The following is a 14,936-nucleotide window of genomic DNA, read 5'->3' as shown; positions in this document are numbered from 1 at the left end:
GAGCTGTGTGTAATTATTATGTATATATAAATACACACACATTCATGAATGTACTTAAGAAACAATTACATGTGTATATATATATTTAGATTTTTTATATTCTATGCAATATATAAATTAAAAAATGGATATATAATAAAAAAAATGAAATGCATACATGTATATGTGTGTGTTAAAATATACATAATAATTACACACAGTTTAATATGTATGTGATTATTCTAGATTAATCTTTGCCCAGCACTACTTTAAAAACATTTCTTTTAACTTTTAAAGCGTGTGTGTCATAATAATGTGGTCGTGTAATGAAACAGCCATTTAGCATCCACCCTCACTAAATAGCCTACACTGAGTTCGAAGTGCAGTGAAGTCATGCAAACCGAGTATAGGCGAAAATTTTGGGAGGAACACAAGTAAATGGGTTGTTGTAAAGGAGAATGACCCATAGCCGAGTTCTTGGTCTCCAAGACAACAAGATTTCCCAGGCCTTGTGTTGTCCCAGAAACCATACCCTCCCAACAGAACAGAGTGCATTAGAGGAAAAGGTACAGGAAAGCATGCACAACATGTGACATTTATATTAAGAGTTATAACAAGTGTGCATGAGTAACAAATTCAGCATCTGTTGCCACAAGTAGTGAAATGGGATGTAAAAAGGGATGTAGTGAAAAATATATCGACATTATATCACAGCAATGACATTTATAGGGTAATCTGGTGGTGTGTGTGTTATTGTTCGTGAAAGGGCGAGAATCTATATCTGTGAGAGTTTCTTTGTGTATTTGTATGTGTGTGACTCAAGAGTAAGGGTCTGACTTTGCCAGGTGATCTCAGGTGACACACTAGAGGGCCATTACAGTTTGTTACCCCCTCTAGGGAGAATGATGCTTTGCTAGTTTAGTGTGCGAGTATGCGAGACAGCGGACAGTAAGCAGACGGCTGTGTCTTGGACTGTCTGTGTGTCTCTTCTGCAGGTGAGTGTTTTGTCAATAGTTTCATTCATATTTTTCGTTCACTCGCTTTTTGTGCATCAGTTCTCACATACACCACCACAAATATTAAATTATAATAATGAACATTTTTGGTAATAATAAGTGTAATGTTTCCTAAGGTTTACATGCAGGGTCATTTTATTATTTTATTTAGCAGATGTACTCCTGTTTGCTGGGTATGCAAGGAAAAACTTTAAATTTGATGTAAAATTAAGATTCAAGGATTTTTGTATTAAAATGTTAATTTATTTAATATTTGTATACTTTTGTATAAGTTTCAATATCGTTCAAAAGTTTAGGGTCATTTGAGGGAAATGTTTTCTTGACCTAACAAACCTTTTGATCTGAAGACGTATGCTTATAGACAAAAACTGTTCAAATATTTACCTTTTTTTCATTACAATACAAATATTTTATTTAATTTAAATGTTTTTAAAATTGAGAAGTTTGACTGAATAATGAAGAAAAAGCAGCCAATAAGAGCTCAGCATACAGTAGATGGGAACTTAAAATGCATAAAACCTCAAAATTTTGGGTGATAAAATGCCAGAAGGATATTTCTACAAATTTTAGGAAAAGGATGACTAATGACTATATATAATGCTATTTTAACAATGCTGGAATTTTAGTTGTCTCAACATGATTCCGAAAGTTACATAAGTGTTACATAACTATCTTTCTAATATGTGGAAAATATAGTTTCTTTTATTTAATAATTATTTGACTTTTTGCTCTGATGTCATACATGTAACTGAATGATGTAAACCATAACTTTTACCAATGTTAAAAGCATTTTTGTAGCTTCGTTTCTCTTGAGGTTTATGCAAAGTGCTGCCCTGAAGGGCTGCTGTTGCACTGCTAATGAAGTCTTTCAAAATTAATGATATTTGCTCAGTAATAAAAGATTCAAGGGCTGCATGATATTGCAGAAAAATGCAAAGTGTAATAATTTGCTAAATAATGCAATATACGAAAGGATAATGCTTTAAGCTTGTAAAATCAGTGACAAAAACAAGGCAAGATGAGAAATTCAAAAATCTTAAAAAAATGTTTTAAAAGCATGCATCAGGTATATTTCAATGCACATTGCGTATTTGTGTTGATTTTATGCAATAAAAAATACATTTGCACCATTTTTATGAAAGTTAAGACTGAATGGACCTGAAAATGTCAAATGGTGTAACCACCAATTGCGCCAAAGAATGAGATATATTAAATATTTTATCCACCTTGATGGCATGGATAAGCATAATCATTAAAAATATAAATCATTTTAAGATCACATGAAAATAGTTATTTCTAAAATGTAAATTAAAATTGCGTTTTTGCCTAGACATATGCTGAAAAACAGCTCTCCAAATAATCTTTGACAAATGATGTAAAAATATATTTAAAAAAATAATATTACACTAAACTAAATGATTATATTTTATTCCACATTTTTTATGAATATATTTATATTTTCATAAAAAAATACTAGTTACACCAATTGACACAGACCGGTTCCACCACATTGACATTTTTGCAATTATCCCCCAATATTCTTTCAAATTAAAGGCACAATGTTTGAAAAACGCTTTGGAAAAGGAGACGGGCCGACTACCGAAACACACTTATAGGCAATCAGCAGTAAGGAGCGTGTCTACTAACCGACATCCTTGCGTATGTGTGGGGCAGGTCTTTTAAAAGAAGGTCCAGATTATATTGGGGTAGGGGCGTGGTTGTTTAGGCTTTCAAACATTGTGCACTCCGCCTTTAAATAAAACCAGAAATTTTTGACTATGCAAGTAATCTGCATTTTAACCCTTTTACATTTAACTGAACCATACGGACAAAAAATAATTAACTTCACGTCATTGACACAACTACACTAAAGTAAATTACGTTACCAATAGTGCTGCCGCACAATTAGTCGCGACTAATCGTTTGCAGAATAAAAGTTTTTGTTTACATAATTATTATACACGGTACAATATTATGTATAAACACAAACGTATGTATATAATTAGGAAAAATGTGCATGTGTATATACATGTTTATATTTATATATAATTTATGTGGACACATTTGAAATAAACTGAATTTTTCTTAAAATTATACATGTATGTGTGTGTATGTATTTATATATATATAAATAATTATTATACACAGTACAAACACATATATTATGTAAACAAAAACTTTTATTCTGCAAACGATCAGTCACGACTAATCGTGAGGCAGCACTAGTTACCAACATGCTGTATCTCTCTCACATTCTTTCTGATCGTTGATCATCTTGCACTCACACACATGCAGCAACCAACATTTGCATGCCAGTCTCTCTTTTATCTGCATCAAACTAAAAGTTTGAGTAAATATAACTTTGTGAGGATTAAATTCATTCAGTTATTGCAAACCATTGCAACTTGCACATTTGCGAAATTTCATTGATTTCGATATATTGTGCAGCCCTACTGAAAATTATTATGTGTAAAAAGTAGGATGAGGATTTTATTCTGACCGTTCCACCTTTTGTGGAAATGTATTTGAAGTGTGGAAATCTCATAAAACTTTCAGTTTTTATTTCAAATGTGTCCACACAGCACATTTATATTTTAGTTTCATTTCTACAGTAAATATAAATGCACTATGCTATAATCAAAGTGTAGACTTTCCAAGCTTTATATTAAGATTTAATGTTTTGTCCTGCACTATAGGAGCCACAGGACAGGCACTCAGGAACACTGTGGTACTTTGGTGGTAGCCATGCAATGTATTAATATTACGTAACATTTTTGTTTTGCAGAGATGGCTAAACTCAAACTTAAACACTGGATCAGCCTCCGATTCTGTGTTGTCATAGTAACTCTGTTCTTTATCTATGTAAAAGGTTAGTAACTGAAGTCCATGGGTGAATTCAAATGGGAGTGATCATTGCTATGCCCTATTTACTTTAAAGATCAGAACTCTTGGGGGCAGTTTCCTTGACAGGTCTTAGATTAATCCAGGACTAGGCCTAAATTATATTAGGGCATTTAAGTAGTTTTACAAACATACCTTACAAAAAACAATATTGGTGTGCATCTTGAGACAAAACAATGACACTGGTATATGTTAAGATATGTCAGTGCAAGATGTTTATAAAATAAAGCAGCTCAAACATGCAGTTTAATCTGGGTTTAGGATAAGCCCTGTCCGAGAAACCACCCTTTGATATGTAAGAGAAGGAGTGCATTTAGTGAATAAAGCAGTGAAAACAACATTATTTTCTCTTAATCCAAAGCGATTAATTATGCATTATGAATTATGCAGCTTCCCTAAGTGCCCTTCGAGGGCGTAAAACGCTATTTGGAATTCACCCCATGTGTATTAAACAAACTGATATTTATAAAAACACACAAATTCAAAATCAACCATCAATAAAAAATAAAAAGGTGTTATACTGTATCTGCTAGTAAATAATGGGTGAATAATTTATCTTTTCCAGTTTCCAGACAAAGACAGTTGATGCAAACAAAAAAACGTGAGCAGCTGATTTCCACAGGTAACCAATCACAATCTTTTCACGAAAGACAAGCACCAATCACAGTGCAGTGATGTTCAGATAGTCACACGAACAGAGACTGAAACTAATCTTCATTTACCCAGAGATTCCTGCTGAACACATCGACCCGGCTTCCATAGATCTTACTGACCTAGTTAACACGCTCATCAATGCTTCAAAACCAGGTTATACACATTATTAACTAGTCTTTTGTTATATAAAGTTATTTTTATTACAAAACTCAGAATTATTCTGTATAAATATAGATTTATGCTTTTAACTTATTATAAAAATCCATTATAGGAATATTAATTGCATATTTAAAAAAAAAAATAAACTAGCCAGAATTAGGGGTGCATAACGATTAATCGCAGTTAATCTATAGCAGAATAAAAAAAGAATTTGTTTACATCATATATGTGTGTGTGAACTGTGTATTATTACTTTGTATATATAAATGCACACACCTGCATGTATTATATTTAAGAAATGTTTACATGTATGTATACATTTGCATAATTATGTATCATTTATATTTTTTATAAATATAATACTTAATATATATTTTTCTTAAAATTATACATGCATGTGTGCATATTTATATATGCATAATTATTATACACAGTTCACACACACACACACACACACACACACACACACACACACACACACACACACACACACACACACACACACACACACTTTTATTCTGCTATAGATTAATCGCGATTAATCGTTATGCATCCCTAGCCAAAATGTAAAAAGTGTTTAAAGAGCCTTTAACATCACAAAGTGCCTTGCATGGTTTAAAAACACTATGCAAATGCAAGATTCAAATACAAACACGCACATCCACAAATGTCTATATAAATGTACATCTGTGTGTTTTTAGGCTCACAGAATCTTTTCTCCCTACTGAGCGTGACATCACACAGTTCCCTTTCTCTCTACAAGCTCACACTACTGGTTTACAACAGTAACTACCTTTATCCATACTAGAACTGACATACAGTGTAACTACAGTATGTTCAATATGGCACGGATATTATGTAATTACAGTATGTGTGTGTTTGCGTGCGTGACCTGGGTGTGAGTAGTCTCAAACTTTCAGGATATCGAGAACAGTTTGTTTCCCTTGAAATACTGTTACTGTCTGACAAACAGGACCAATGACCTCACAGGTAAACAATGATAAGTGAATGAAAATAAAAATGCATGCGATCGCTTGGTTTATACATCAAAAAAGCACTTCTCAAAAAGCACTTCGGTGCATTTTTCAGATTTTACAGCTGTTCTGTTAGATGTGATGGGAAATTCTACTAGTTTCCTGCAGGAGTTGTTTAAATCCAGCTCCATACTTTCAGGTAAAGCAGTAACATTTATTTCTTTTTACTTGTCACATTTTAACATACCAAATAGGGCTGTCACAATGATTAAATAATCATCTTGTCGCAATTGTTTGACCTCATTGCGATAATTTCAGATCACCGCAATGATTGCACATCTCTTTAAAAAACACAGGGGGAGCTGCAGAGCCTGTTTAAACGAGACAGTATCAGATTACGCTCCTTATCTGACAGTGTAACGCGTTACATTGCAAAGCAATTCAATAGAGTAGAAAAAAACTGCATAAACAAATGCTGCAAAACTTTGATAAGCAGTACGAACTGCCAGGTAAAACATACATTTCCAAAACAGCAATTTCAAATTTAGGGAAGTGAAGGATGTGAAAATTATTTCATGAACAAACGAAAAAATGTATAAGAATTAAATGTAGTGATGCACCGATGTATCGGCCACCGATATTTATCGGCCGATTTTTGATGAATTTGAAACCATCGGCATATCGGCAATAGCACGAGAAAGGCCGATACCGATTGTTTATTAATTAACTGCATAAAGAAATCCATTATATGTAAAAAAATGAGTAAATGATGTTAATAAAATAAATGCTGAATAGCAAAAAAGGTTGTCATGCTGTCTTATTACATTTGTTTTAGCTTAATTTGTGCCTCTCTTATTATGTTGGTCAGTTGAAGGACTTAATGATCACAAGCCGTAGTACATGAAATAGCTGTAATAAGATCGGCTGTCCGATTCAGAATAGTGGAGATCGGCATTGATCGGAGCATCCCTAGTTAATTAGTTCCAATCCATGTTCAGTTAAAATAATTTGATGCAGAAATAAACTAGCTAATAGACCAACTGTATAGTATTCTATACAAGTGTTTAATATCGGTATCGGCATCGGTATGGGCCACAAGTTGTCTGTTTAAATCAGAATCGGTATCGGCCCAAAAAATCCTATCGGTGCATCCCTAATTAAATGTTAATTAAAAAGCAATATAAAAATGTTAAATAAAAGCAATAAAACAGTCCAACCTACCAAATTAATTGTCGAAGTCCTAAAACAGGCAATTAATCGTCTGAAACGTCAAAAATCCAAATTTCATAATTGTGACAGCCCTAATACAAAACAAATGTACAGTGAGCATACTATACCAGTGTTATTGTGTGTGTGTGTGTCTGTGTGCGTGCATGTGTGTGCGCATGTATGTATGTGCATATGTATGTTCTTTTAGTCAGTCAGAGGAACAGCTCTGACTGCATCTATATCTGTGTCATGGCTGGAAAGACAGGTGAGTAAATAAAAAATAAAATGCATCACTTTTGTGTATACCAAAGCAAGGTCATGGGTTTATTTGCACAGTATTGATTAACTGTATACCTTGAATGCTATAGGTTGCCTTGGATAAATCTGACAAATGCATACATATAATTAAAGTTAAGAAATATGTGTTCAGACAGTGATCTGTCTCAGCTGTGGGACTTGGCCTCAGTGACACCTCTGTTTAATCAAACCATCACAGAAGACAGAACCAGAGGTACACACACACACACACACACACATTTAACTTTATTAAAGCACTTTTTACGTATATCCAGTAGCAAACATGCTGATCTAATTCTATTTAATTCTTCCTGGTACCTCAAGCAAATATCACATTTCCACTGCTACCTTTTGGTAAGTAATTTCTGATGTTGCATTGAAGCTATTTATTGTTATATGACAATTTGTAAATTCACTGAATAATCAAAATCTTGACACTAGCATGGCATGACCTTCCAAACAACAGTGAGCTGGTACTATGGCCTAAACCAAGTACAGATACCCACAGGACTCCCAGTAGAGGTATGTGTATGATGCAGACAAAGGAAACCACTGGGTTAAATTCGCCTAGAAAAGATACACTTCATGAAAATCTGATTTTTTTCTATATTTAATAGGGCTGGGAATCGATTCAGATGTTTCGGATTGATTCGATTTCGATTCATATGGTGTCGGATCGATTTGATTTCGATTCTATGTTCAATTCCAATTCTCGGACCGATTTTTATACTCAATTATCGATTCAACTCAATGAATATAGATTTAATACAAATACTTTTTAGTTATAAAAAAACAGTGAACATAAGTTTACAAGTGGGTAATTAATAAAAATAAATTAAAAGCCACCAACCTGTATATTACACTTTTTTATTTTAAGTACACTTGAGTATATTAAAACAGAACCCATCTCTAATTTTCAAATGCATACAATTATGTTAAATTAATACAATACAATTTTGATGCGAGATGAAAAATGTATGCAAAAAGTAAAAACAGTCACATTCCTTGATCAAACAGGATCAGGTTAATCGATTCATGGCCTTTGAGAATAGATTTTTAATCGACCACGTTTAAAAAAAAAAACAATTAATTAAAAAATCTATTTTTTTGCCCAGCCCTAATATTTAAGTGCTATAATTGGGTCCCCAGTGCTTCTATCAACCTAGAATTTGTAAAATATCAACCCAGTAACTTTTGGTAAACCATTCTCTGCAAGCATGTGAAACTTGGCTCCCCTTGTGATGTCACAAGGGGATAATACCGCCCCTTAATCTGCACCATCCAACCACAGCACTGCCACTTAGTGCAGAGATCATTTACATTTTAAAGGGCACACCCAAAAACAGGACGCTTTTGCTCACACCTACAAAATTTGAACATGCTATAATAAATTATGTATGGTATTTTGAGCTAGAACTTCACATACATACTCTGGGGACACCAAAGATTTATTTGACATCTTGTGAAAAAAGTCTTGTGAAATGTCCCCTTTAAGGTTTTGAGCATGTTAGTAACTATGGACCCCTATGAAGCAGCCACATGGATCACAGCGCCCCCTAATGTGTGGTTTAATTTTTTCATTTTTACATTTCGGACTTTCATCATTTGCAATGTTTTTAGTTGCATCTTTAGTGCTTTTGCAACTGTTTGTAGAAATTGAGGTTTTTGACAAAAAATGCACTTAGAGGTGAGGTCAAATTTGTTAAAGGTGCAGTGTGTAATTTTTAGAAGGATCTCTTGACATAAATGCAAAATATTATACAAAGCTATATGATCAGGGGTGTATAAAGACCTTTCATAGTGCACCGTTATGTTTTTATTACCTTAGAATGAGATGTTTTTATCTACATACACCGAGGGTCCCCTTACACGGAAGTCGTCATTTTGTGCCGCCATGTTTCTAGAAGCCCTTAACAGACAAACTTTTTTTACTAAGTTGTCTCCGACAATGACATGTTTGTCTGGTGGCGGCTAACATAGCTCCTCTATGTGTTTCAAAAGCGAGGGGTGAGCATTGGACTGAGCCGTTGGTTGCAATGCGCAACCTCACCACTAGATGCCGCAAAAATGTACACCCTGCACCTTTAAATACTAATGAAATAACTCACATTTGTAAAAATAAGGCATTTCAGTTACTGACTAATAACCCCTTCATTTCCACCAAAGTGAAATTACTAAATCTAAACATAACCGCTTGATAAAAATGCTAATTTACAAGAAAACATGTCAGATGCATTTAGATTTTTTTGCATCTGTACTCCTCATATGCTTACTGTGGTTAGTGTCAGACACTGCCTTGAAAACTTGTTTCTCTACTATTTCCACAGTAACAACCAGCAATGAAGAATCAAAGACAACCTTGCCATCCACTAGCACTGCAATAACAACATCACCTCCTTCTGTATCCAGAGTAGCTCCCTCAACAACGCCCCCTACTGTTATTGTGACAACCACTTCAACTCCTCCTATGCCAACAGATGCTTTCATGACTTTCACAGTCACTAATGATTTCACAACAGAACTGGCAACTGGTGCAATGACCCAGGCAAAACCTGAGGGCACAGTGGCACAGCCAACAACAACTCCTGTGCATATACTTTACACCCCAGTTACCATGGTGACCACCCACACCATCGTTCCCATGGTGACTGCATCACATACTGTTCCTCTGCCAAGTCAAAGAAGAACAACTGCGACAAGCAACCCACAAGTGTTGACCTACACAGAAAAGCCAGGCAAGATCCCCCCATCAACACACACACACACACACACACACACACACGATGGAATCTAGCTGTTCGACCTCTTGATCAGACAAAGCACAATGGCGGCACGCCGGAGACCTGGCAGGTTAATTCAATTGTTACCATGACAATGATTCGATTTGAATGGAGTCAGAATGGAGCCCCTGATAGTATCCATAGTAACCGGCCTTTATTGTCCCTAGAGATGGTTTTGATTGGCTGGGTCAGGTAGGGTTAAAAGCACATTAAAAATCCATATACACACTTACCCCTGCCTCACTGAGTCAACACACAGGGCCTTATTTTATTAGCGCGTGCTATGAATCACAGATATTGAGCAGCTTGCCAGCTGTTTGTGTGAGAGCTGCTGTTCGTGTGTCAACAGCTCTTATACGATACAGGTGCCCTCAATGCGAGAGGGAGAAACAGAGAGAGAACAAGAGCCCTCAATGACCCTTCAGTGGACATTTTGACAATAAATTAAAATATAGACGACCACTAGATGGCACCAAAAGATAGTATGTGGAGCTTTGTGTCGAAACTACTGCACAGTAGTAATGTTAAACGCATAGGCCTATCACATGTAACAGATATTTTATTGCCAGTTGCTGTGTGTAAAGGAAGAAAATAATAATAAATATATAAACAAATGCAAGCTGCATATCTGTCTGTCAAAGACAAATTAACACTAACGTGTTAATGAATAAATACTTGCTAACTTGATACTGAATAAATACCATTCATGTACAATCAATGGCATTTACTACTGTACTGTGTATACAGTAGTCAAGTGTGAATAAAAAATGTTAATGTTTGCTCTACTGAAAAAAACCAGCATAAACCAAGTTGATCTACTGGTTTAAAACTAACAAATTAAAAAAGTTAACGTTAGTCTGACCAGGCTGGTTCACAACAAACGCAGAACATTCCCCTAACGTTAATATTTGGTTCCCGGTTGATTTTTGCAACCACAGGGTTCGCAGTCGGCTAGTGGTCGAAAAATTAGTGGTCGAAAAATTGTTAGCTGGTGTAGCTAAGACCACCATTAAAGCTGTTTTATTCAGAAGGGTGATATTTAAAAATATCTTTAACTTACCTGCCGTAGCCTACAGATTTATTCACAATTTGCTGTGTTGAACTTGATAAACATCTTCTGTTTTGATGACAAACGACAAGCTGCATTTGCCGGTTTGTGTCCAAACTATTGTAGATAACTTAAATATCGATCCAATAAGTTTTGTTTTGAAATTGTTCGATGTTAAACCTGTTAAAAACAATAGGCTTGTTCGACTTCCGACGGCGCTGCTGGAGCTGACGGGCGGATGGCGTTGAAGTGCCGCGAGAGCGAGACGAAATTACACTTCGTACGAGTTCTCGAATCGTTCTCGCGGTACTTTGACGTCATCCGGCTGTCGGTTCTTGCGGCGCCGCATGAAGTCGAACAAGCCTAATTAATTGAGCACGTGACTGATCTCCATCTGACTAAAAGTAGACCGAAACGCGAATCGATTCACATCGTTTTGCCAAATGACTCGACTGATTCCTGGATTCAAAAGAGTGAGTCATCTGCGAAATTAACACCATACGTTTAGATTGACAACATTTTGCCAGTGGGATTTTATCCGCTAAATACAACGACTTCACTAAAAAGGTACTAGCATAGTCAAACTAATAGCGAAAACTAATACATTTGCTTTTTACTGGCAAATCAGTAAGCATAAGATAACGTACAGTATCCCAAAGGAAATGCAAAATGTCACGTTAAAATACCATCTTTTTTACTTAAAAAATAGTCTAATATAATTTTTTTAGGTGATGGTTTATTCATTTTCCATAAAAATGATCTCATTTTAATTTCACAATAATTTTTTCTGATGTTTTTTCATGATGTCAATATTTGCTCTGTCAGGATGCCCATGGAGAAAAGAGTTTATTCATAAAGAAGGCGAGGAGGACCAGAAAGAGACCCACCAAGAGGAACCAAGCTGGGGCAGGATGACCATCAGTTCAGTGAAGTTGCAGCCATGTGTGTTTGAACTGTGCAAGTTTTACTCTCAGTGTGTGTGCAGAGGATACAGCTATAGAGCCTGGGCATCTCAGCGGTACATCACTACACAACCTCACAACTCACCCCTACATGTTTACAACTGCCAGCAATAGTCCATATTAAATATCATATTGACTGCTTGGTCTACAATATTAGATTGAAATCTATGTGAGTGAAATCAAAATTGGATGCTCCAAGTTTCATAATAAGATTATAGCCTTGATTTTGCAGACAGGGTCACAATTTTGCATATTATCTAATTTTAAAGCTGCATTACAGAAAGACGCCTTTAATCTGTTACATAATGCTTAGTTTCAGTTTCTCATGCTGGCATTCACATCTTCTACTACAGGTATTGTGTGGACAGCCATCGCTGGTATGAGCAACACACAGCAGAAGTTTGCAGTCGTGTGAGGAGAGTCACATTTTCCAAAAGTGAGTTACACAGTATCAATATATACATACAGTAATATAACAAAACAACATTGATATTGTCACTGCCAGGAGAAAGAAATGTAGGAAATGTGTGTGAATCTTGCATCCTTTTAAAAGTTTAAAGTGAAGTATGTAGTGTTTTTTTTAAGATGTCAAATACATTTTTGGTGTCCCCGGAGTACGTATGTGAAGTTTTAGCTCAAAGAACCCTATAGATAATTTATTATAACATGTTAAAATTGCCACTTTGTAGCAAAAATTTGCTGGTTTTGGGTGTCCTTTTAAATGCAAATGAGCTGATCTCTACACTAAATGGCAGTGTCGTGGTTGGATAGTGCAGAATAAGGGGCGGTATTAACCCCTTCTGACCTCACAAGGGGAGTCAAATTTCAATGGCCTATTTTTTCACATGCTTGGAGAGAATGGTTAACAAAAACTAAGTCACTGGGTTGATCTTTTTCACACTTATAGGTTGATAGAAGCACTGGGGACCCAATTATAGCACTTAAACATGGAAAAAGTCAGATTTCCATGATATGTCCCCTTTAAAGTTTGACCAAAAGTCTGCCTTTGAATGAGAAAGACAGAACAGAAACACTGACTATTTATCTCGATAAGAAAATGACCAAGATCCATTTTATTCACTCTCTTTTACACACAGAAAGACCATTGGCGACATCATTGAAAAAGTGTGTGTGGGTACCTGCGGCCGGTTGCATAAACATAGCCGTGAAGTTAAGACTGTGTTTTTGACCAACTAGCAATTAGTATGGGCTAATCAGTCTTACTTTTTGGATTTAAATTAGACCAATCTACCTTTGTATGAAACATGCTTAAAGCAGTTATGATCTGTCTTGAAGGAAAAAAATACATGTGACTAAGTTTAAGACTAGTCTTTGCAACCGGCCACTGTCTCCAAAGGTGTATGTGTATTCATTAAAGTGTGTGTGCGTTTGTGTGTACGTGATCTCATTAAAAACGGACTTTTCCTAAAGGGCTAATGATGTCTAAGGTCAGACATAATGATGGTGAGGTGTGCATGTGTATGTAACAGTGCTTCAGTTTAGACACAGACAGAATAAGATAAAAGAAAGACTGCAGACAGACCTTTGATTGCATTCTTGCTTTTAAACTATAAGACGTTTGTGAAGAATGAATCAGGGTTGCTAAGCCTCTACTTGCATAGTGTTAAGTCTGAAAGTTCAAGTGGTTCATATTTAACATTGAAAACTCATACTGTGATCTGATAAAGTGCAAATAGTTTGTCGGAAAGAAAAGCCCCCTAGAGAAAATCCCAAAATTACAATAGAATTCCTGTTGAAAGCATAATTTTTAATAATCCTAAAAGATCTAGTGGCGCTGTCCCGTGAGCGGGACACCTGAGTTTTTTTTTACTTTAATATTTTGCAGATACATTTTTATCTATCATGACAAACTATATATCATTGGAAAGGTCTAAGCCTCTAAAATACATATTTCTACAGTGTTTTATAAAATAAATCATGTAGGGAGAGTAATTGATTAATTAATGAAGAGAGTGTGCAGTGTGCCTCAAAACATTTATATTCTGCTAATTGTCACTGTCCCACCAACTTCTTCACAGCGATGCCATAGAAAAATCATTTTTGTTTTTTAGTTGCCCAAACTAAGCATTTAGTTAAAGGTTCTTTAAAGAACCATTTCCTACTTTTTATATAGTCTTAAAAACTTTGTCCACCAAAAAATTTTTTGCACAACAGATAGGTTCTCTATATGTTAAATGTTCTGTATGGAACCATTCAGCCCTAAATAGTTCTTCTATGGCATTGTAGCCCCTTTATTGTGATTATTTTGGTTCTTGCAGTTGCTATATAGAAAAATGTATCAAAGCAGATGTTCCATACAAGAAAAAAGACGGCCTGTATGTAAGTTGGTTGATAAACGTGGCCCTGCTGACATAAAAGTCAGTTGAAAGTATAAGCAAGTTATTACTTTTTGATGAAAGATTAGAAAGATAAGCATTTCTCATTGCTGATGAATCGTGCACAATAAAACCAAATTCAATTTGATTTCATGTTGGCTTTGTACAAATACAATGTATAGATCTAATCAAGTATATTTTTCTCAAACATAAACTCAGATCTGAAGCAGAAGTGTCTGACAAGAATGTGTGTGAAGACGTGAGAAGAAAACTGGCTACAATCATCTGAACCATCTGAACGTGTGTGTGTGTGTGTGTGTGTGTGTGTGTGAGAGAGAGAGAGAGAGAGAGAGAGAGAGAGAGAGAGAGAGATTAATCTGCATTAAACACCAAGATGAATTAAGTCAACCAAATGCATTAAAACAAAACACTAAGTATGTAAAGAATTTTTAGTTTGCAGAATGTACTTTCTCTTGCATATCAATAAAACCAATCATGAATGCCTATGTCTGTTTTTTTTTACATAAAATACATTACTTCATCATAATTTCTGTGCAATTAAATTTTAGAAAAAAATAAGGCTACTAAACAAAAGCACTACATTCATTGTATCACTTAATA

At 35.2% G+C, this 14,936-nt stretch overlaps 1 protein-coding gene across 1 annotated transcript; it reads left to right on the top strand.

Annotated features, from left to right (window-relative positions):
• The first annotated feature begins 3,778 nt into the window (after positions 1-3,778).
• Positions 3,779-14,673, top strand: LOC129443410 (HERV-H LTR-associating protein 1). The gene is made up of 14 exons (XM_055203881.2): positions 3,779-3,864; positions 4,462-4,518; positions 4,623-4,703; positions 5,411-5,494; positions 5,616-5,699; positions 5,799-5,882; positions 7,101-7,157; positions 7,323-7,403; positions 7,514-7,543; positions 7,631-7,711; positions 9,517-9,951; positions 11,843-12,035; positions 12,333-12,415; positions 14,535-14,673. Exons 1-14 carry the CDS (start codon positions 3,783-3,785, stop codon positions 14,576-14,578), a joined length of 1,476 nt encoding a protein of 491 aa, XP_055059856.2. The 5' UTR covers positions 3,779-3,782; the 3' UTR covers positions 14,579-14,673.
• The last annotated feature ends 263 nt before the right edge of the window (positions 14,674-14,936 follow it).

This window comes from Misgurnus anguillicaudatus, chromosome 2 (assembly GCF_027580225.2).
Source record: "Misgurnus anguillicaudatus chromosome 2, ASM2758022v2, whole genome shotgun sequence".
Lineage (NCBI taxonomy): Eukaryota > Metazoa > Chordata > Actinopteri > Cypriniformes > Cobitidae > Misgurnus > Misgurnus anguillicaudatus.
This window is presented reverse-complemented; position numbering and strand designations above follow the sequence as displayed.